Here is a 23792-nt window from a genome sequence, read left to right as displayed (position 1 = left end):
TCAGTGCGGGCGCTGCGCGCTCCCGCCCTCCTTGCTCTTAGAAGCCCTCCCGCTATTGGCTGCGGCTGGGCGCTCTTGCCAATCAGGAAGCGGCTCTCATGGAGGAAGGGAATAAATACAAGATGGCTGCTCATATAAAACCAGGCATTGGGCTTCGCCCCGGTGATGGGGGAATCGAGGCTTTAACCCGCACTCTGAGGGTCCTTCGCCGCTCCCGTCCACGCCGCCGCCGCCCCGCCTGGGGGAGCGACACTCCGACCGCCGCCGGCCTCTGCCGCGCTCCGGCGCTGCCCGCGGATCGCCGGTGGGGCCGAGGCCGGGTGCGGCGCCCCAGGCCCGAGCGAGGCCCAGCGCCCTCCGCCCGGCCAGCACCCCGGCCCCCCCGTCCCGCCGCCCGCCGTCAGCCAGGCCCGGCTCCGGGCGGCCATGGCCGTCTCCAGGTCGGTGGGAGCTGGGAAGAATGGGGGAAGTAGGGCCGACAGCGGCGACCCGGCGCTCCCGTGTGGCCTGGGTGCGGGGGGGAGGAGGGGTGCCCGCTTTCCATCTCCTTTTGCTTCGGGAGCCTGCGGAGACCTCGTCGCGGCCGCCCCGCTGGGGTCTGGGGGTGGCTGCGTGCTCTGGCGCCTGGGTTTGCTTCCTGGCCTGGAGTGCCCCCCCCCTTCCTCGGGCCGCAGGGGCTCTGCCCGGGGCGTCTCGGACTTCTTCCTGAATTCGACACCTTCGTTTTGCTGGCCAGTGTTTCCTAGGGTGGTTAAACTGCTAGGGAATAGGAAGTTAGGGTATTGAGTACCCAAAACTGACGAGAAACCGTTTTTGCTTTTCAGAACCCTTAGTTGTAAAGTAACCAAAATAAAACAGGCTTTCATGGAGAAAAGTGATCACTGTATTCTGGCTCTGCCTCAAAATGTTGGGCAGTATCTGCTTGCACACATGTGCTCTGGGGTGTGCCTGCGTTTAAAGCGTTCACTGATACAGAGGTGTGTCTTAACACAGCTGTTTTATAAAAAATGCTGAGCACAAATTCCTGATTTTTTTTTTTTTTTTTTTTAATGTGTGTGAAATGGGCAGGTTAAGCTTCCTAACAGGATAATTGAAAGGAAACCATAAATCCAAATTAAGCTTATGCTAGATTAGCTCCAAGTCACGTGTTGGTAGTAGCTCTACTTCCAAAGTGCTATCACAGAAGTAAATTCTGTTTCAGTAGGTGTGTGTGAATAGTTTACAAATCTATGTAGCAAAGCAAAGGTGTGTACATTTATAATGGAAATCCATTCTTCATCAAAATTAATGGCAGCAGTGCACCTTTTAAGAATTCTAGTAGCAGGTGTTTTATTTTAAGATTGGCAGTTTCTACAAAATATCCCTTTGTTTTATTCCACTTTTTTTTTTTTTTTTTTTTTTTTAATCAACTTGTTAAATGTGTGTTGGGGCTTTTTCTTGTCCCCCGAATCTGTCCAGAAGAACATGGAAGTAGTAAGGATTGCTGTAACAAGATTACTTTGTACATTAAAATAAGTCGTCGTGTGAAGTAGGGGAGTCCTCTAATTACATTAGGTCTGGTCAGTCTGCTTAACCAACTTTGCTAATGTACATGTGATATGGGGGCTAACTGGAATATCAAGATAGAGCTTTTCAGCTGTGTGCTGGGGCTGTGTCTGCTCTAGAGGCTGGTTTCCATTTCAGTTACCAAAGCTGCTTTAGTGGAAAGCAGCAGTGCAAAGATTTAGTTAACACCTTTTGGGAACTGAAAAGAAAACTAGGTATGGCTCATTCTAAGATTCAGTGTGAAACGTTAAAAGTTGGTGTGTTAATAATGGTGTTCTATATTGGTTGAGATTATAGTTTTAGTATCTGAATGTTATACAATTGAACACAAGGTGTACAACTTCAGTAAAGGTAATACTGGTGAGTTGGTGCAGAATTGTTTCAGCTTCACATGTAACTTAGATAAAAGTATACTCATTTTGGAGTGCTGTAACATCTTGACTATTCCTGGTGAACACCAATGTTTTATAATTGTAAGAAGTGATAATGCGTAAATTTGGCATTGTGCTTCTTTTTAATAGAGCAAAGCCTGTCTGTGTCCCTTTGAAGTTAGACAGCAGCTCCTGATAAATGGAGTTTCCTTTCTGTTGCTGGACCATAGGAACACTGATACAGTGTCACTGCTGCTTTTGTAAATAAAGATACCTTTCTTCACCTTTTACTTCAGAACATTGAACTTAAAAGGTTCTTTCCTTTGAGACATATTACAGATAATTGTTTGTGCACTTGTGTATACAACCATGTAGATATTTTTGTAAGGCTTAGTTGGTTCAGCTTCTGTTCTAATTCCACTTTTCCTCAAGGTAGTTACAGTTACTCTTTTTATGGACTATCATAATATTTCATTGTTGAATGCCTCCTACATATACAAGCTTGGAGAGTGAGGAAGAAGCTGACTCAAATGAATCTTTCTCCAAAGCCCACAGTCATTGTGGAGTACATACCAAGCATTAATATTAACAATAATTTCATTAGGAGTAGTTCTATATTGGAGCAATTCTTTTGGAAATGGGGGTTAGAGTAGTTATACATTCTCAAAACAGTAAATTATCAGGTGGTTGTTTTCCCAGGAAAGTTTAGTTTTTGCTCTTTGGCCAACTGAAAGCCCTTCTCAAAACTTTGGTCTGTTCAAGGAGATCCAAGCAAACATAGGGAATGCTTTGAAATACCTCCAAATTAGATTGGGAATTTGCAGCTTTGTTATTAGTAAGGTCATCTTTAAAAAATTGAAACTAGTTGTAACCTATTGACATAAAAGTCTGATATTTAAATCTGCGGTTTATGTTACATGGATTGAAAACCTCCTTCCATAAAACATTCCTGTGTTGATGCTCTAGAAAACAGTCATAAAGCGAAACAGTAGATACCTCATGCCAAAAGATGTTGCAGAGTATCTGCATGGTCTGTGTTCATCTCTTTGGTAGTTTTATGCTGAAGAGACTGATGAATGTTCATCTCTTTGGTAGTTTTATGCTGAAGAGACTGATGAATGCCATCCTCCAGAAGTAGGGATGGCTGGGTTGGAGGGTTGATATTCCTTCTGTGAATGTGCAAACTGATTTGGTAGGCCCTAGCTTCTGTCACCAATCTTAGTACGAATGAAGTAGTATAATGTTTGCATAGCCAATTAAAGTAACCAATGCTTTTGATAGTGGAACTGAGAAGGAAAAAAGGAAGTGAAATGTTTTGCTTCAGCTTCATTCCTGCAAAGTGCATGATCCAAGTGAACAATTGCAGTGGCTCACTAGTGATCTTTTGGGATACTTCAGAAGGAAAAGTAACACTTCCAAGTGGATGACAACTCATAGGTTACTGAGGATGGTAGAGTTTCAGTAGGTAATAAAATGATGATAGTCCTTCAGTATCTAATAAAACTTCTTTACAGTTTCTTTAATGTGCTCAAAGGCGCTGTGTGTTAGTCCAGCACCCAGGTGTTAATGCCTTTGTCCTGTTTGTGAGTGCCTTTGCAGTATGAAGGAGAACTGATTTGATTACATTTTAAAATGTAACCAGACTAGGAAGCTGGTAAGGTGCATTAAGAGTAAACTTTTCATTTTAGTTGATACATCCTTTAAGTTCTCCCTGAACTATCTTAAAAGACAGCCTCTTCAGGGTATGTTCAAGACAGTTGCTTACAGAAATATAGAGAGCATCATTTGCTGCTCTTGCAGCCCATTCTTGATTCGATCTGTATAAGATTAATTTGATTTCTAAACTTTAAACTGTTTTCTAGAGTTTTCAGTGAGTTTGTTTACTTGCATTTGTGTATGACTGGTAATATGTAGATTAGGAACCTAGTTTTTATTTTTAAATAGTGTCAGAAGGATGTGAGACTAAAGTTCCTGTGAACTAAGGATGCCTCATGCATTGCTCTCAGCTTTTGAATTGTAGGGCTGTGACTTCCCAAGAACAAGTGGCTGCGCTGGCTGGCATCATTACTTATGTAACATTTTAAATTGAATACTGCATAAAAAAATCTCCTATGTGAACTGTATATATTTCAGATTTTTTTTTATGTTATCACAGACTTCCTCTGTACAGAATTCAGCTTTTAGCTTCTGTGGAAGCTATTACTTCATGGCTGCTCTTGCATAAAAAGCAGGCGTTAACCTGAGAAAGTATGTGTTCACTACTGCTTAAAGGCCTGTGCCCAAAACATTAGAATAGATGTTCTACAACCAATGTGCCTATGGGAGTTCAGACTCAAAAGGGGGGAAGAATAATGTAACTCTTCCCTTGTTGGTGGAGATTAACTTGAAGACCAGAACAGTGGACTGCCTTCTGTGCTGCTCTTTGTGGGTGGGCTGATACGGTCATGGGAAGGGAGGAAGCAGAGCTAGCATGTGCACTGCTGCCCAAAAGAGATAGAGCTCTCAGTTTCTCAGACACACTTTTCTAATGGACTGAAGTGAAAATTGAAAGCCAGGATGGCGTGCTGATAAGAATGCCAGCCTGCTCCAGTAGATGGAATTTGATTAGTCACCGAGGTGCTCACTTTGTCACTTACCAATACACGTGTTGTATTAATCTGTCCTGACAGCTGCTTCAACTTGCAATTCTTACTCACAGGTTTTGTAATGTAATTGGTCACATTTTGGGGTGCATTGCTACTTGTAGAAACATATAATAGTTTACAAGTAAAGCTTGTACTGCATAAAGTTGTAGGTCACCCATGAAATATACAATCCATATGGGATTAATTTTAGCATTTGTTTGGCTTCCATGTATGGTGTATAATACTGTGATCTGGTGTACTCATGGAGCTGTTGTTTCATTCCAATGTTCCTTCAGCTGCTGTGTCGGAAACAAGATTTCTTCACTGCCCACAGTTCCACCTTCGTAACTGTTTACACACCTAGGAGAAGTAAAATCCCAATCCATTCTTTGTGTATGATCACACTTCTGGGTTTTGTTCAGAATTCTGTTGAGTGGGGTTTTTTTCTCTTACTGTCTGATTGTGTATTTGAAAGTTGCTTATTTGATTACTTAACTGTTCATGTGACTGAGTGTTTAGAGCTGACCAAGCTGGGATTCGACCAAATTATGAAGCGACAGCAGAGGACTGTCAGGTCAACAAGAAAAGCTCAGACTCCATCAAAACTTAGGTTGAATTTCACCCTTGTCAAGTCTAAAGTTTAATTTAGGGATGTTTTCAAAGTGTCTGGGCTATTTCTGTATTAAGAAATAGTGCCTGGGAGGAAGTTTTCTGGATGTTGAAAATAGCAAGTCCTAAGAGGATTCCCTTGCTTTCTGATGGGTGCTAGCTAGCAGCTTTTCAAAGAGCTCTAGGCAGAGCTTGACATTACTGTTCCAGGGACTATGCCACTAAGGATTTTTTGTTCAGTCACACAATTTTAATGAGTTGGAGGATATGCTGAGGTAGTTACAAGGTGTTCATACCAGATGGCCTTTACTATTAGAGATTGCTCTCAGGAGAGTTTAACATGCTGGGGCACAGAGATGTAAAGTCCAAACATAGTTTCATGGAGAGCAGTGATCAGTTCACTGTCCCTTTTAGGCCTCCCTCCACTCATTGAAAGCAGCAAATTGGAAGTTTCATAATATGAAGTCCTGTGGGGACCCAGCCCAGTTGCAACACTTACACTGGGACAGTTGGGATCTGGATACAATGCAGCTGCACATGTGTTCTTTTGCAAACATTTTGAAGAAGCTGTTGCTTACACCTGTATCTTGACATTAGTTATCCAGCTGCTAGCTTTCTAATGTCTCTGGAGCTGAAGGGCTTTCAAATCCAGGTCCTGTTTCCACAGGAGTGCCATAAGGTTCACTGTAAATAGTATGACAACTGTCCTTTCAAATGGAGATCAGCCCTCTGTTTGGGGGCAGCAGCAAGAACTACAGATTATCATGAAGAACAGAACAGGTCATTTTTGCAGCATTTGCCTCCTGTGCCTGGGTGGGGGTCACGTCTAACTTGGTTTAATGCTGAATGTGCAAAACTGGTGGAAGAAAACCAAAAGATGGAATCACTGTGGAACCTGGAGAATGCACCACTTAGCTACAGTGGCTCCTCTGTAGTGAAGCATCTCGAATGTCAGTGTAAAAGGTGTTTCTTAGAAGAAAAAATTGTTGAGTAAAAGTTCATAAGAACTTTGAATTGTTGCTCTCGGTCGTGTCTTTCTGATATACTTCAACAGGGACTAGAAAAATCTCAAATTTTGAAATGATAGGGAGAAATTATCTACCTCTTTGAGCAAGGTAGTGCTTTGTGCTGAGCTCACACAGCATGAATTCATATTGAAGTTGTGTGTGGTTGCTGTCCTGTTGATGAGATGTGGTTGACACAGGATTGGAAGGTGACGGAAGGATCTAAGCCACTGTTTATGAGTTAAAAGCAAAGAATGTTGTATTTTTAAGTTCTGATTTCAGCAGTTAAGTGCAGAAGTAGTTTTAGAGAGGTAATTAATTTTTAGCACGCATTGGTATTCAAATTTTCTTAGTAATTTACAATGATTTTTCATAATAATTTATAAATCTTTCTGGTTTTAGTATTTTTCTTCCCCAAAGTACTCCTTGTATTTCTTTTGTTTAGTTGTGTCTTCTATAGGCTTAGAACAATTTTCTTAACAGAGTTGAAGTATTTCATAAAATCATTCAAAATTTTATCTGGATGGTAGAGCATCTCGCTGTACCACATTGCTGCACACTTCTGGGAATGTAAGGCACTTGTTGCCCTGCCCACAGCACTGTCTAGCATGAGAAGCAGAGAACCCGGTGCCACCAGAAAGCTTAGTCTCTTTGGCTTTAATAACTTGTTTATAGGCTGCTAGTTTGTTCTGAGAATGAAAACCTTGTCAGAACTTTGGAAACTTTTTGAACTGCAGGTACTCAAAACTAATTTGTTTGGAGATTATATATATATATATATATTTATTAATTTTTTTTTTCCCTCATTCTTAATGAAACTTGGACTGAAAGCTTTAATTTAAAAAACAAACCAACTAGCACTGCTGATCATGGCCAACTTTTTCAATGCTACCCTTCCAGTTCAGGCTCTACCATACTCTGCTGCAGCAATGCCAACACTTAAGTTGAAAATCTTAATAGCTCCAAAATATTATTAGTTTGGGAATTTTACATCCTCCTGTGGGAGGAAAAGAGAATGATTAATGTGACCAGGACTACTGTAAGTCAGATGTTGTTGGCTGTATGTGTTAATCATGTTTCCATGTATTTTGCTGTAGTTGAAAGCTGAAACCTTCCTGTAGTGATGTCAGACAAGTGATTTTTTTTTGTTTGTGTGCAAGTTAAGCAGATTACAATTTAAAATAACAAATTCCAAACCAAGCACACTGTGGGTTAAAAGAAAAACCAAACAAAACAAACTGTATTTTGTAGGTAACACAGCTTTAGAGAGTTGTGGGTTTTAGGAGTGAAGATGTAGTGTTATAACTAAGTCTGGAATTCAAGTTGAGTTTTTGTGGGTAGGCTGACTTAGTTGTTTCCTCCTGTTTTGACACACGAAGAGTTCTAGCTGAGGAAGTGGTCAAAGTTACACATTGTGCTTGACTTTCAGATGAAAAAAAGATAATTTGATAGTTAAAGGAGTGTGTGGTACTAGATGGCAAACTTGAGCATGGAACACTGGAGCTACACAGAGCTGAAGAATGAAAGGGGTGAGACCCAGCAAATTGGAGCAAGCAGTGGTTCTTCTGAAAGCCACAGTGTTTTGTATTGAATGATAATGACTGCTGCGAATCAGGTTGGGTTATTACTATCAAAAGTACTGAAGAAAAAATACTGGCAACTAATGAGGTACCTGGTATGTTTCTCATTACTAGTCCACTATCAGGGATTCAGAGGTGTTGGGTCTGTAAAACTTTTTTCTCCTTGGCTGTCTAATCACACAACTACTGGATTAGATACATCTGGGGCTTAGTTTTTGTGACTTTAAAACAACTTACTAACTAGTAAATCATAGCAATTGAAACTCTAGTTTTATCTACAGAAATTGAAATAAGCTCACCTCTTTTAGTAGTAGGAAGAGAATTATTCCTAGGGTGATAGCAGAATTGTGTCTAAAAAATTAAAATTACTTTAAATACTTTGAGCTAGAAGTTTTTAAATCTAATGAATACTGAATCTAATACCTCCACTTATGAGATCATTTGGGTTTTGGTATCGCCTTGGCCCTGCACTGCAGTTCCTATTGTGTTATGACATATTAAGGTATACTCAGGATTAAGTGCAGTTTAAGCATGCCAGAGAAAATACGAAATCGAGTGATGTTGGAAAGAGGTTTTGGTGTTGTCTTTTTCTTCTTTTTAAATTATTGGAACTAATATCAAAGGCAATTTACGTGAAATGTAATTAGTAGCAACAGACAAACAGAGACGAGGCATTTGTCTTTTCCTGTGTGTGCTCAAACCAAGGATGTGTGTTTATGAAGACAGGATACCTTTATTTTATAAAGATATCTTTATTCTGCCATGCTGGGTAAGGTCCGGTTTTGTATTGTTGCAGTTCTTGGAGTAGTATTTTTATGATAAGGCTGGAAGAAACAATTTTGATTGCACTGTTTGAACAGGTTCTAGATTCATACTCAGTAATAACCTCATACTGCCCAATAACTAATGCATAAACTTGGCACTCATTAGAGAGCTCTGATCAACGCACTGATAGGGGAGGGAATAATGAACACTTGTGACTTCAGTAATGGATTTGAGTATCTAGATAGTTATGTGAATATATGCATAGAGACAGACTATTTCTCATTCAGTAACTAAACAAGAAATAAATGAATTGTTCTACAAATACGTGATTGGAGTCTTTCACTAAATACAGAGTTACTGTAGAAACAGATCTGCTGGTTAAATCCCTGTATTTTGTGGGAAGGGCAGAAGCATCAGATGATTTCCAGACTGTAAATACAGCAAGAGGTTTGGTTTTATGTATTCCAGGTAATTAGGGGGCAAAAGTGTGAAAAGTAAAACTTTGTCATCCTGGAGAAGCAGAGTTTGGTGTTATAGATAACAGACTGTTGTCACTAGAAGTGATAATGCACAATAGGAACAGCTGAGCCCTCTGCTTTTTCTGTCAAATAAAATTTGATGATCACTTATGGCATATTTATGTTTCAAGACTGAAAAATGTTCTATCACAGAACAAAGATGGGGATGGTTAATTTTTTTCTTGTAACTGTAGATTTTTTAAAAGAGCACGTCTTAAAATTGCCCTTTTTTGTTGTTGTTACTAAATTAAATGTGGTTTTAGAACAGCTATGCTTACCACTAGAAAAATAGTATATTATTCACCCTGCCAACGGACAGTCTTCAGGCAGACATCTTTCAGTTATATAAACTAAAAAATGTGGGGGAATATTAATAGAAATGGGCAACTGAACTATGAATAGCATAACTTCTTGGTTTTTGTCAATCACATTTAGGCTTGATCGTCTCTTTATTTTACTGGACACCGGTACAACACCAGTAACAAGAAAAGCAGCTGCACAGCAACTTGGGGAAGTAGTGAAACTGCATCCTCATGAACTGAATAATCTCTTATCTAAAGTAAGCATAATTTTTTCCCTCGTACTTTAATGGTGAGAATAAAACTAGTTTAATGGGGTGTGGGAAGAAAAAAAAATGCATTGTGGTCTTATGTTTTTCAAAAGTAAGAGAATGAAGAAGATGAGGGGCTGCTTGTGTTAAAGGTGCTGTTCTGTCAGCTTCTGAAATGACTACTTAAGTTTCACTTAGCATTCAGTATTGATATTCAGCATTTGCTGTAAGGTCAGACTTTCTTCTATAAGAAGCTCTACTGCCTTACAAAGATTTCTGCTCTTGCCTTCAAAGATTATTACTTGTGTGATAAAGCACAAAAATGTCAGAGGCTATTTGTCTTAAAAAGGGCTGGAAATTGGGAAGAGTTTTCCGTTAGAGACTTCAATCTGACCAAGTCTAGTAAAACCACCAAAAATAGTCCATATCTGACAGGTGGAGATGGCTCAGTGACCTCAGTTCTGTTCTTATTGAACAGGTGCTCTCATCACAATTGATGCTATCAACAGAGTGGCGAAGAAATCATGAATATCAAACTGCTTTCAGAGAAAGAAATAGTTTTTCCAGATGTGTGACATAGTGATGAATTAGTTTAGAAGGGCATGTATTGCTTCAAGTGACCCATGTTGTATCTCTTCTTGGGTTAAATGACTTCAGGGTTTTAAGGTCTGTTAATCAATTTTGAACGCTTCCTTGTAGAAAAAAAAGCCAGCAACAAACCAACCAACCAAAAAAAATAAAGTCTCTCAAGCCTTGTTCAGTATGTGGAGGAAATCAAGCTTCGGTTTAACTGATTGGACTAAATATATCTTATAGTCTTAAGATCTGGCTCTGGCAAGTATTCTGCTGAGCAGTGAGCAATACAGAGAAGGCTGCTGGCATTTCTTGGTTTGTTTTCTTGTTGTTTGCTTTTTTGTTTTGAGTGTTGTATTAATCCACAGCATTAAAGTAACTGTGTTTTAATAGAGCATAACAGCTGATGGATGTTTTTGGAAGTACTTTTCAAGCAAATACTTATTTACCTATTCATCTCTCCTTGAAGGTGTTAGTGTATTTGAGAAGTACGAATTGGGATACTCGGATTGCGGCTGGCCAGGCTGTCGAAGCAATAGTGAAAAACGTACCTGAGTGGAATCCAACTCCTAGATCAAAACAAGGTGCTCCTTCAATTAATTGTGTATAACTCATTGCTTATCTTATACAGACTGTGATATGAGACTTTTCAAGGCATCTGTCATTTGATTTTTTTATGAGCATAGACTTTTATTTACATGTAAGTTGTTTGGAGCAGGGTGCTGGTAATGCCAAAGTCGTGGGTTCCAGTCACTGTGTGGGCCACTCACTTAAGAGCTAGACCTGATGATCCTTCTGGGTCACTTCCAGCTCAGACTATTCTGTGAAGTAGGACTGTAAGTAAACCTCTTCGGCCTTAGATGTTCCTGAACTTTATTTCTTCCAGAATTCCTGTGCTTGTGCTTTGTACCCTCATAAGGCTTTTATAAAGAAAAGGAATAACTAGTAAAATGGTAAAATGTTTAGCCAATCAACTTTGTCATGATAGTTTGCAGAAACTCTTTTCTTCACTGTTCCCTTAATCCAAGCACCTTTCTGAGGGAGGTGGAATGGCAGCTTGCTCAAGTCTGTTCTGTTTCTTTTCATATAAAATCATCATGTTAGGAATGTTAGTTTCCTTAATTGTTGAGTTATGGCCTAAGTGATTTTGTCCAAACCCATTGGTACTGTCTGTGTTCACAACTTTGTGGCCCACGTTCCAGAAATTCACTGACTCGTTTAAAAACAGACACACACTTGCTAAAACAGCAACAATGAAACTCACATCTGTCTGAGATGAGCTCATATTTGTTTCACTTGGTGCCTCCCAGTTCTGTTGGCTTCAAATTGGAGGAGCCAAGCTCTGCATTTTCCTTGTCCATTGTCTTTAGTTTTTTAAAGCATCATATTTACTCTCGTCCAACAACTTCTCTTCATATTGAAGATTTGCAGTCTCTTCAGTCTTTCCTCATGAGACAGCTGCTTTGTCTCTTAAATAACTTTGTTTTTCTCTGTGCTCTCTCTTACTTGTGTCCTCCTTCAGATGCACAGAACTCCATACAGTCTACCTACATCTCTAGAGTGCTGAAATTTACACATAGTGACAAAATTATGTGCTTTGTCCTGTCATCAGTGTCCTTCCTGGTGAGACTCAGTACTTTGTTGACTGCTTCCAGTGCTCAGTAAACAGATGAATGCAGAAAACTGTCAGAAATGCCTCCAAGATTTTTATTGAATGCAGTGTTGTGTAGGCATGGTTTAGGTTATTCATTTTACACCTTATGTAGTTATTTATCCATTAGTCTGTTCTGGAAGTCCTCTTTGGATTCCTTGGTGCCATTGTGACTTTGGGCTACCTAAAAGAGTTTAGTGTCACCTGCCTGCTTGGAGGAGAGTGCATTAGTGAATGTCTTTTCCATTGATTAAAGAATTGGTACCAACACTGATCCCTAAGGGACTCCAGAACTAACTTCTACCTTTCAGTTTGCAGAAGGATGTTCTTCCCAGCTCTGTGCTAACCTGGTTCTTCTGGTTTATTTTTTCATATGAATCCTTGCCAAAAGCTTTTAAATGCATTATGTTCACTGGATGACCTCTATCCATTTGCTGCAGCTCTTTAAGGATGTTGACAATCATATTATTGAAAGATGGTTTTTTCCAGAGCAGTTCTCTTTCCCAGTAAATCATATTTATCCATATACTAAATAATTAGTTACAGAATCACAGAATAGTTTGGATTGGAAAGAGCCTTAAAGGTCATCTAGTTTCAACCCCTTCTACCGCAGCTGGGGACTCTGCTATTGTATACTGTCTTTACCAAGGATAGAAGTTCATTTCACTTGTCTAGTTCAAGTATTACTTCTAGCATGCCTGTTGTACATGGAAATTGGGTAACCTGTTAGTCTTAGAGTACAGCACCCTTTTAAATGCATCGTCCACATCTGCCTGTCAGATTGTTAACGAAATTGAAAAGATAATTGTGTATTTGAGAAGAGCTCACAGCTAGGTGTGAGCAGCCCTTTCTCCCACAGCAGTTTAGGCCACTCTCCAGCTTCCCTGCTTTGGCTGCTTGGCTGGTAGGGACACACAGCAGTGTTGGTGTGATACTATTTGTGAGCCATATGCAGCTCAAAACTGTGAGCTGGCCCTGTGTGTACAGAGAAGGCCTGGTGGTAGGTCACTGTCCAAGATTTTTAAAAGCTAAATTTATCAAGGGAAAAACATTTTTTTTTTCCTATTCAGGTATATTTAGTGACCTATTTCAGTCTCTCTTTGTGAAAATGGAGCCTTTATACTTTGTGAATCAAAATCCTGTATGTCTGATGATTCTTTGGCGAAGAGTTATTATTTCTTGCTTCTCCTTAATCTTCTGCCAGAATTTTGAACAAAAATTTCATCACGTTGCCCTTCATGTTATTTTTATTTCCTACCTAGAACCAGGCTCAGAAAGTCCTAATGAAGATTCACCTTCAACAGATCGGTTGCGTTTTGACAGATTCGATATATGTCGGTTGTTAAAACATGGGGCGTCTCTTCTTGGATCTGCTGGTGCAGAATTTGAAGTCCAAGATGATAAATCAGGTATCTATAATTTACTTGCAGACAAGAAAACTTACTGATTTGAAAAAGTTTGTTGGGGCAGCATTTTGAATCTAGCCATCCATGGATTCTCAGAATGTTAGGAAATAATGACAGAAAATATTCCCCAACATAAGTGGTTTGCATTTTCTTCCTCAAGTAACACAGGTTTTTAGAGGGAATGCATTGTTTGTTTGGGTTTTTGTCATAACAGTAATACTGTGTGAACAGTGGAGGAGAAGGGGTGGAAGCCTGAAAAAGCATCAAAGATTTCTGTGGACTTTTTTAAAAGGGGCAGGCACTATCACTGCTTGTTCTTCACCTAGTTCATGCTTGTTCCCACATACACTTGGAAATGTGTCTTATTTAAAAGGTTGAAGGTTTCAAGTATAGAAAGATTGCATGAAAAATACTGTGGTAAGATTGTCAAAGCTGGAAGATCAAATATCAGTGCCTATGTAATGTTTCTTTGTTTCGAGTGACTTGTCTAATTTTTTTTATAACTTTTTAGCTGAGAGTTGGTTTGTCAGTGTAATGGCACTCAATTATTTTAATCTAAGATATTTTTTACTATTACTGTACTTCCCTGCTCTCAATTCCAGGCTATCTACCAGCTTCTGCGACAAATTGAGTGATACTGTTGATAAGAATCTGACTGTAGCCCTGATTTCTTTGTCCCTTGTATGTGATGGGTTCTGTGCTGGGTACACAGAAGATCAGTAGCTCAGCAAGGAGCAGATCCCATGGCTACTGAAACTTGAGCAGTGTCCTGTCTCTTCAGCCTGGTTGCTAATTTTGCTTGCCATTTTTTTTAGCTAGATTAATAAAATGGTGTACAAGTTTCACCTTGTCTAATGAAACCCAACACTTCAGTTCATAGAAGCCTGATATTTAACCCAGTGTCCCGTGATTTCACATAAAAAACTCCCAAGAATGAAAGTAAATACAATATAATATCAAAAAATAAGAAAATGAAACAAAAAGCTTTTGTTGCTGCTTTTTTTAACTCATGGGAAAATATGCAGTGTGCTTTTTCTTCCATGTTTTATAGCAGTTTCCTCTTTCAACTAAGTAGAGAACATGAATGGACATAATGTAACTGAAATAACTTTTAGAGTTAGTCTTTGACAATTATTCCCAAGATGATGTTAGAAAGGAAAAATATTTTATAAAGAATGAAAGTTGCTTGTATTTGCTTGTCAGTTAAATGCAGTTTAAAAAAGCTTACTGGTACAGATAATATTAACTACTAGTTACTACCTAACCTGCTGTGCACCCCAAAATCATGCTTCTATTGGTCATCTACTTACAAGTTTGTGCTGGTAACTAAAGAAAAAAAAACCACCACCACAACACCAACAAACCAAAACAACAAACCAGCTCCTCCTGACTGCTTTCTGTACTGTGCGTGTAAAAAGTGAAGTCTGACAGCCCTACCAGCTACAAGTTTTGGGCTGTTTGGAGGGTTTATTCTTCTTGGGTGCGAAAATCTTATATTTTTTATGTAAATGTAGATGCTCCCAAAGTCTAGGTGTTCTATAGTTTGTGTTGAAACCACACATTCTTGAGGTGGTATCTGTTAATTTGCTTGATCACCGTTGAAGTACTTGTGTGGGTACAGTAGCAGAAAAGGTCGTCCTGAGTATCAGTGTGATTTGTTTTAGAAGATTGTATTAGCCAAGTACAACTTAATCCTGTAAATTTTGGCTTTGTTATGTACATTGAGCAAGTTGTCAGTAAAATATCTGGTTGTAAATCAGACACATCTTCTTTTAAAACCCTTTTTCAAGGTGAAATTGATCCTAAAGAGAGGATAGCACGACAAAGGAAACTGCTGCAAAAGAAACTTGGCTTAGATATGGGTGCTGCAATTGGAATGAATACTGAGGATCTGTTCAATGATGAAGATTTGGACTATTCTCCTTCTTCAGTTTTACTAGTAAACAAACAACCTGTAGGTAAAACCTTGGGCTATTTGACTGCAAGGAATAATACAGTGGGTTTGCTTTATTTAAGCTTTTGTGGTTATAATGTTTATATTTTAAGTAAGATGATTGGCAGCTAATGCAGTATGCTTTGGCCTCCTGAGTTCTTACGTCTCATAGTTGCTTGTTAGTATTATTTGATGTCAAACTGCTGAAATGTTTGAAATGAAGGGTTGGAAAAGTTGAGAGCATTGTGGGTTTGAGAGTTTTTCAGGACTTCCATCATAAGAGAATTGACAATGAATGACTTCTCTTTCAGACTCTTCAGGCTGCTGAGTTAATTGACTCAGAATTTCGAGCTGGTATGAGCAGTAGACAAAAGAATAAAGCCAAAAGAATGGCTAAGCTATTTGCAAAGCAAAGATCCAGAGATGCAGTGGAAGCTAATGAGAAGAGGTATAATAGTGAACTAGTTTCCTTTTATTTCAGTTAAGCTGGGATTGAAATTTGATTTATCTGTTGAGAAACTTCCTACAGTCTTTGCATCTTAAATCTCTTATGTGCTAATTGTGCTGATGGTGGAAAGCTTGTGTGCAGTGCTTGTTCCCAGGAGAGCTTTGTTGAGGACCCAGCTCCAGAGGCATCTTAGCTTAATGGGATGCTACGGCTGAAATGTGTGGTTTGTCCCTGTTATTAAATACGGCTTGAGCAACTAAAAATTTAGGATAGAATTTTCTGATGTGTGTTGTGTTCTTCACTGTAGTTTATAGTGCCATATTATTGTATCTACTGTGTTCATAATAAGTGGTGAACAAAATTCTTGATCTTATTTAGGAATTGCTGCGTTTCTTGGACAAATCTGAGATGGATTGTGAATTTGGGACAGCATCCTGTCTCCTCACTGCATTTTCTGTTTTTACATGTAGATTTACCCATCTTGCATGTTTCACAGTATTAAACCTCTTTGTTTTGTGTTCTTGCCATACTTTATTGTATCTGAAGACTCCAATTGTAGATGTAATTACTTCCCTTGAAGCATACTTCCAGTTCATAAACGTGTACTTTGCTCCTTCTCAGCAATGATAGCACTGATGGGGAACCAGAAGAAAAAAGAAGAAAAGTTGCAAATGTTGTCATCAACCAGCCTGCCACAGACTCAAAAACATGGGTAGAAAATGCTCAGGAAGAGGTATGACGGTATTGGTTTGCTGTTAGCAGGAATGTTCATTCAGTTTTTTAGCAGAGTAATTTGGAACAAAATTCCTTCATGTGCCCACATTCTTTAGTCATTTTAGCATTCAGGGAAATGGAATGAAGAATGTCATGGCCATCTTATTTTATACAAGTGAGCTACTAACTGTGTTACAGCATTGAGGAGAGCATTTAATCCTTTGGTAGCAGTTTGTGACCCAAATTAACACAAGTGGGTGGCTACAGGTATCAGACCTGGGTTTAAACTGGAAAACTCTGCTAAACACTTACATGGTAGGATTACAGCGAGCCACAAATAATTTGATCTAAATGCTTATTTAATCTTTATTTAATCTTTGCTGTACTTTAATGTGGCTTAATTTAGAATTAAGTTCTGTCTTAGTTGAATATAATAGTTGAAGATTAAGACAATTACCTTAGTCTTGGAAAAAACTGTGTTAGTTTCAATAGACTGAAAAGCTAAAAATTAAGAAATGGTAAACTAGATTATAAGTGGTTCATAGAAGCTTATTTAAGAAGACTTTATCTAGAGAAGTCTGCATCCTACAAAAATAGTTTTCCAGACATAGTTCAGTAATTAATTTTTTATTTGCATAAAAATGATTGGAAAAGTAATCTGAAGTATTAATTACAGCTACAGGCTAAATAGCTGCTGGTGGCTAGCTATCTTTCAGTTGCTCTCTGTATGTGCTGATGTGAACTTACTAATGGTAGTAAAAATTCCTTTCCACAGCCATGTCAGCTTCCATGTAGGAAATTTTGGGATAGTGGATATACCTTGGTTTTCATAAAGTGGAATGTGTTTAGAAAAGGATGCTGTTTATTGCTGGATTCCTTGACCCAATTTTGTTATGTAGTGTGTTTTCAAACTGAGACTTGTCTATTACGTCCTTCAAAGGCGAAGTTCGTAAATTTAAAAGGATCACTGGGTACAAAAAGAGATTTTGCTTAATTTTCTTCCTCAGTGTGGTTTCTAAAGGAAAGGTGAATTCCAGAACATCAAAATTAATTCCCATGGAGAAGAGGTTACACTGTTAACAGAAGCTTCATAAACTTCTTAAGAGATCCAGTGCTAATCAGCAAAGTTTCTGAACTGGGGAAGAAGATTTTTTAATTCTGTCCAGTAATGAAGAAAAGTACTTAAGCCTTTAGAGTTTTTTGTATGCCATTTAAGTACGCAAAGACAACAAGATAAAATGTGTTCATTATTCTTTTTTTTTTTTTAATTAAATCTGATACTTATTTTTTTTTATGGATTTAGGCAAATGAATGGCCTCTGGAAAGCTTTTGTGAAGAGGTGTGCAATGATCTCTTTAACCCTTCATGGGAGGTAAGACACATGCACTATTTAAGGTGGAACTATAAGGCTTTAAAAACGGCTTCAACAGAAATGCAAACACTGTATGTAGAATTTTGCCGGATATCGAAACTTAAATCATTTGTGCATATAGATTACATAAATTTTCTTTTAGCCAACTTAAATGTTTTTTAAGACTTGTTTAAAGGGGAATGGAAAACAGATGGGTAATGTATACTTGTGGAGAATGGGAAAGATATGAAAAGCAGTCATTATAGAAGTGAGAATTATGCGAGTATTGAAATTCAAGCAAAATGAAATTGCATCAATCTATGGTTAAAAAGATTAAGCAATTAAAACAAGCTTGGATTCTTCAAGTTTTTGAGGAATAGTATGTGAATTTGTTGCTGTCAACAGTGGCATGTTTGTCTAATGCAAAGTTAGTAGAAAAGGAAGGGGAATCAATCCTTTAGTAACTACAAAAGCTATCTGGTTGCTTAGACTGCTTTTTTTCAAGATTAAAAATGGTTCTTACCTCTTTATTCAGGTCTTATACAATTTTTAAAACTGGTAGAAATTTCAGGTAAAAAATATGAAGTAGCTGATAATGATCTAATATCCTTGCGCAGAAGGTGGAAAGAACTGTTGTCAACTAATTTCATTTTCTTAAGCTGATCTTTTGAAGAGTTAAATATTAACAGCATCTCTGACATCCTTGTGTATCTGTAGGACAGTCTTGGTGATGTCAGAGCTGGCAGAGCCAACTTGCTCTCAAACTTGGAAACAGAGATAATTGTGCTGGGTGCATATGATTTATGTTTGGCCCAGAAAAAGAATAATTGTATTTGTGTGGCACATTGCTGCATCTGAGCTAAAAAGCCTCACTTTATTTGAAAGCAGGCTGCTTACAGTTGAAGGCCAGGTCCCTTTGTCTTCTGGTATGTCAACATTCTTACAGCATTCTTAGTCCATTTGATATAAGGCACATACATCTTAATAAAAGAAGTAGATCAATACAGAATCATTATTACAGTGTGTTCTGGGTGAATAACTGGTTAACCTGCCTCAAAATGTATGTTTAAGGTGGCTCTCTGGCAGTATCTTGCAATGTCAAGAGATCACCTGGGTCACCTACTTCAGACCGCTTGCCATGGTTACAGGCAGCTGAAGTCAGGCAGGATGAATCCAGCTACTGGTATTTCCTTTATACATATGTGTCTCACTGGTTTGTGTTTGCAGAAGCTGAGACATTAGCTAGCAAAGTCTCCTCCTTTTGACTTGTGAAACTTAGCTCATCAGCCATCTTAGACCAAATAAATTGTTGTGTATGAACAATTAGGATTTTAAAATTAGACTGGCTGGTTTTTATTTGCTTGCTTACAGCTTTGAGCAGTAGCCACTGAGCTGTACACAGGGGACACGTATGTTTGTGTTTCATATAAGATATTCTGATGAAGGGAGGAGCTACCAAGTACTCAGTTCTAGTTGTTACTGCCATGAAATTAAGTGCAACAGTTTTCTGCTAGCAACAAAAGAGTTAATTATCTTCTAACTTATGTAAGGGTTCTCAATGAGAACCTGGTCCAAAACCCTGCTTTTGTAACTTTGCATATCTGTTGAGTGAGCTTTCCTTGATAAGCCTGTTATTAGTCCAGTTAGGTATCAGAAATACCAGAAACAAGTGTGTCTTTAGCAGATCTTTCTACTGGGCTCTTGTTATTTCCAGAACTCTTCCTAGTGTGTTCAGCTGTTCATGTTTGGTGAGAACATGCAAGTGCCTATAACTTGGATTCTCCTATCTACTTGTTTGCTTATTTCTAAAATCCAGTCAAGTAAAGGCAGGTTTGTAAGTTAGGCAGAGCAGTAATTCCCAGAAATTTGTTTTGCAGACTCCAGAATACTCAGTGAGGATCCAAACTCTGTTTGAGAAATACAGGGAGTTATAGAAAAATAATAAACATGAAGTGCTTGAAACTATAATATTAATTTGCTTTATCATATAGACTTAATAAAAACAGTAATATCTTCAAATTTCTCTTTGACAACTAGTGCCATATAGCATAGTGAGGTAAAAGTAAATGAATGTTGGTTGCATTAGTGCAAATATCATAATGTGTTAGAAAATAGAAGCAGTTCTTAATTGTTTCTGTTCATAAGCTGGCAAATACTTGGGAAAAAGGAGGTTGGTTTTGGACACGTGTATATTTTAGTATGCGATTTGATCTAGTAATTCCCACAGGTCTAAGTAGTGCTAATTCTGCAGCTCTTGAAATACCTCTGTTAAGAATACACTAGTATTATTTCAAATTTCCAACATGGGTTTTGTCTTCTGTTCCCTAGTGTTCTAAAGCTGACTTTTTATTTCACTTTCTAGGTTCGACATGGTGCAGGTACTGGACTGAGAGAGATACTTAAAGCTCATGGTAAAAGTGGTGGTAAAATGGGAGATAGCTCTTTAGAGGAGGTAAGTTTCCAGTGTGTAGACTTAATATTTTACTTAAATGAAGTTTAGAAAAGAGACTTCTTGCAATACTTTGCAACAGGTGTGTGATGTGGAGGAATATAAAAACTTTTCTGCTCAGAATTATCTGGATGACATCACTGTATGCACTGAGAAAACATTGAGTTTAGAAGGCTTTTGCAGAACCCAATACTAATGTATAATTAGCCATTAATATGTTAATTAGCTATTAATATGTTGGTTGTGTATAAAGTTATTAAACATTAGCTTCCATATTAGAATGTACTGTTTTCAAGTCCTGCTAAGGCTGTGCTGAAACAAAATTGACAAGTTGATGATGTAACTCTTGCAGTGTCTCAAACCATCTAAACCATCTGCTTGCTTAAACAATAAGAGGACTCTATCAACCTGCTCTCTTTATTATGAGAAAATGAATTAAAATAGTCTTTAAAAGGAAAACTATTTTTTAAAGATCCTGACAGTAATAACTTGTTTACTAATAGTGAATTTCATCCAGATTCCTGCTGACTCCCCTGCTGTAGAAGCAGCTGGAAGAGCTTGTGGCTTAGGGAGTTGAAGAATGGGATGTACATCAGTGTACTACCTCAGCATACTTTGTAAATAGGGAAAGCAAAAACTTCTCTCTCTCCTTGCCTTCCCTGTAGAGTAGTATTTGTTCCATGGAGATGGCTGGGTAATTGTAACACAATCTGTAAAGATAAAGTACTTGAAAACATTTCTTTATGGAAAATGTGTGTTCTAGCTAGCTTCAAAGTCTGCTTTGTATGCCCTATGCTGGGTATAATTCTTTGGCATGTATGGGAATATGAAATCCAGGATAGGTTTTAAGTGTTGTTCATTAAAAGCGTAGTTCTCAAAGGAACTTCTGAAGTTCTGAAGTATGCACATAGTGGAGATGAGAAGGATGATGCCTGAGCAGTTGTTTTTATGGGGCTTCTGCTCTGAGATAGAAAATTAGTTATTGGTCTCGAGCAGAGACCAGAGCTTCAAGATGAGCTTTGATAAATCTGGAGGAGATGGGACTGAAAAGAAATTTCCTTTCACTGGGTCTCCCACAGTGAGGTACTGCTTTAGGGTTTGTTTACTTGTAAATATGCTTCCAGCATATTAATTGACTTGCCTAGGATGTGTTGCTGTTAGTCAGTATAGATCATCTGAATGACTTGACTTTGTGTGCTGTGTAGGAATAAATTGTCCACCTTACAAGATGCTCTCAGGCTGTTGTGTTTCAGCTCCAGCAGGCAACAAAGCATCACACAGCCTCTTTCTCACTCCCCCCTCTGGCGGTATGGGGAGGGTTAGGGGGCCATCAGGAAAGAAGTAAAATTCATGGGTCGAGCAAACAACAGTTTCATAATTGAAACAAAGTAAAATATTGTAATAGTAGTACTAATTGTAGTAACAGTAATGAAAAAGAGAGAGAATTAAAACCCAAGAAAAACAAGTGCTGCACAGTATAATTGCTTACCACCCTCTGATCAAAGCCTAGCCTGGCTCCAAGCACCACTCAGCCCCTTCTGGATACCTCCCTCAGTTTATATACTGGGCATGACATTCTGTGGTGTGGAATGTCCCTTTGTCACCTCTCCCAGCTATGCTTGCTTTCTGCTTTTTGTGTACCTCCTCACTGACAGAGCATGAGACATTCAGAAGTCTTTGACTTAGGGCTAGCATGATATAGCAGCAACCAAAACAGTGTAGTGTCACCATTATTCTTATACTGACTCCAGAACACAACACTGTACCAGCTACTGAGAAAAAAACCTAACTCTGTCCCAGCTGAAAGCAGGACACTAGCCTTTTGATAAAGGTACTGAGTTTATAGAGAAGCAAACAACCAGGTTATGAAGTTTATAATAATCTGCATGAGTTGAATTAGTGCTTACTACTTGGCCTGGACTGTCTCTGCAAGAGAACTAGATTGAGTCAATGTGAACATTTGTTGTCGTGTCTTTTACAGATCTTCAGCTAAAGTAAGCATATCAGAAATGCTTTACGAATAAATGTAGTTAAGGTGTTCAACTTCTCTCTTCTTACAGATGATTCAGCAGCATCAGGAGTGGCTAGAAGACTTGGTTATTAGACTTCTTTGTGTGTTTGCACTGGACAGATTTGGAGACTTTGTTTCAGATGAAGTAAGTTTGTTACCTTTACATGAACAGATCAGGCTTCTGTAGGCGATAACACTGCAGCAGCTTGTCTGTGCCTTGTGTAGTGCTGCTGCATATGCCTGTTACCTGCTCACAGGTGCTTATTTAATGTAGCTGATACATAAACTTCACCTTGTTTGTATAGCAGCTTGGTCATCAGACTCTTTTTAAGTTAAATTCCCTACAGAAGTACCTGTTTTATTGTTTACTTTTTCCTAGGTAGTGGCACCAGTACGTGAGACCTGTGCTCAGACTTTGGGAGTGGTATTGAAACACATGAACGAAACTGGTGTTCATAAAACTGTGGATGTTCTCCTGAAGCTGCTTACACAGGAACAGTGGGAAGTGAGACATGGTGGTCTCCTAGGAATAAAGTATGCTTTGGCAGTACGTCAGGTAATAACCCTCGTGACAAATTGTAGAAAACTTTGGATCTAAAGCCTCTGCTCAAAGCAGAGGATGTGGCTGAACAGTAGATAAGTGTGATAAAGCAAGCTTGCTTGTCCTGCAGTCCTGTAGGTTGAGATGTGTGACTGTACTTTTATATCCGTGCGGCAAGTATATAGAGCAAGCTGGGCTTGCACAGAACATAAACAGAGGATATGCCTGCCTGGTCTTGGTGGTACTCTTGTACGTGAGGTAACAGAGCAGAGTGTTACAAGAAGTTTAGGCTATCTGTGATGGTATTCTGCAGACACTGAGCTTTGTTTATACCAAAACCAAGTAACTTACAGTTCATGAAATCTATAACTTATGTCTAATGTAATGAATGTTAACTTAAAATACTTAGATTACCATCTTGGACCTGTACCATCCCTTTGAAGCAATCAGGTCCATTCACACACAGAGTATATCTTAGTTTATTGTATCTTTATAAGCTGTTTTGGTTTAAAAATGCTTTTGATCTTTTTGGCAGGACATGATCAACACTTTATTGCCTAAAGTGCTGCCTGCAATAATTGAAGGTCTGCAAGATCTGGATGATGATGTCAGAGCTGTTGCTGCAGCATCTTTAGTACCAGTAGTGGAAAGCCTGGTCCAACTTCAATCTCAGAAGGTGACAGAACTGTTTTAAGTTCAGTTTTAGTCTAAGTGAAGAAAATAATACTTAGAGGAAGCCCTGGTTTTGTTGGGTTTTTAAAAATGATAAACCTTCTCTGCTTATTTATGTAGGTGCCTTTTATTCTTAATACCTTGTGGGATGCACTTCTGGAGTTGGATGACTTGACAGCTTCCACAAACAGTATCATGATCCTTCTTTCGTCCCTTCTGACTTACCCTCAGGTCCGCAAATGCAGGTAACTTTTCAATCAGTATTGCTTTGGAATTACAGGTCTGAGTGTCCACTTCTTGTTAAATTGGAATCACCAGTTTCTTTCAAATCACATTCCAAGGAGATGATTAATTTAACTCTGTTTTATTTCTGCTCTGGTTTTTTCATGAAATGAAGGGTATGACAGTGCTTCTATTTTCATTATGTTATTGAAATGCAATGAAGGAATTAAGAAGTGTACTAGACATGGTTTGTAT

At 38.6% G+C, this 23792-nt stretch overlaps 1 protein-coding gene across 2 annotated transcripts in view; it reads left to right on the top strand.

Moving 5' to 3' along the window:
* Positions 1-147: 147 nt before the first annotated feature.
* Positions 148-23792, top strand: part of BTAF1 (B-TFIID TATA-box binding protein associated factor 1) — a 43712-nt gene continuing 20067 nt past the window's right edge. The window contains exons 1-13 of one of the 2 annotated variants that reach the window (XM_058421536.1): positions 148-440; positions 9452-9575; positions 10609-10723; positions 13059-13199; positions 14987-15150; positions 15441-15577; positions 16199-16310; positions 17595-17663; positions 20005-20094; positions 22152-22247; positions 22482-22658; positions 23179-23319; positions 23436-23560. In XM_058421536.1, the coding sequence (XP_058277519.1) occupies positions 427-440; positions 9452-9575; positions 10609-10723; positions 13059-13199; positions 14987-15150; positions 15441-15577; positions 16199-16310; positions 17595-17663; positions 20005-20094; positions 22152-22247; positions 22482-22658; positions 23179-23319; positions 23436-23560 (1505 nt within the window). In that variant the 5' untranslated portion in view covers positions 148-426. Of the gene's footprint in view, positions 441-9451; positions 9576-10608; positions 10724-13052; positions 13200-14986; positions 15151-15440; positions 15578-16198; positions 16311-17594; positions 17664-20004; positions 20095-22151; positions 22248-22481; positions 22659-23178; positions 23320-23435; positions 23561-23792 lie in introns of both variants that reach the window. The other variant, XM_040071113.2, reaches the window with a different exon arrangement.

This window comes from Hirundo rustica, chromosome 8 (genome assembly GCF_015227805.2).
Source record: "Hirundo rustica isolate bHirRus1 chromosome 8, bHirRus1.pri.v3, whole genome shotgun sequence".
NCBI lineage: Eukaryota > Metazoa > Chordata > Aves > Passeriformes > Hirundinidae > Hirundo > Hirundo rustica.
This window is presented reverse-complemented; position numbering and strand designations above follow the sequence as displayed.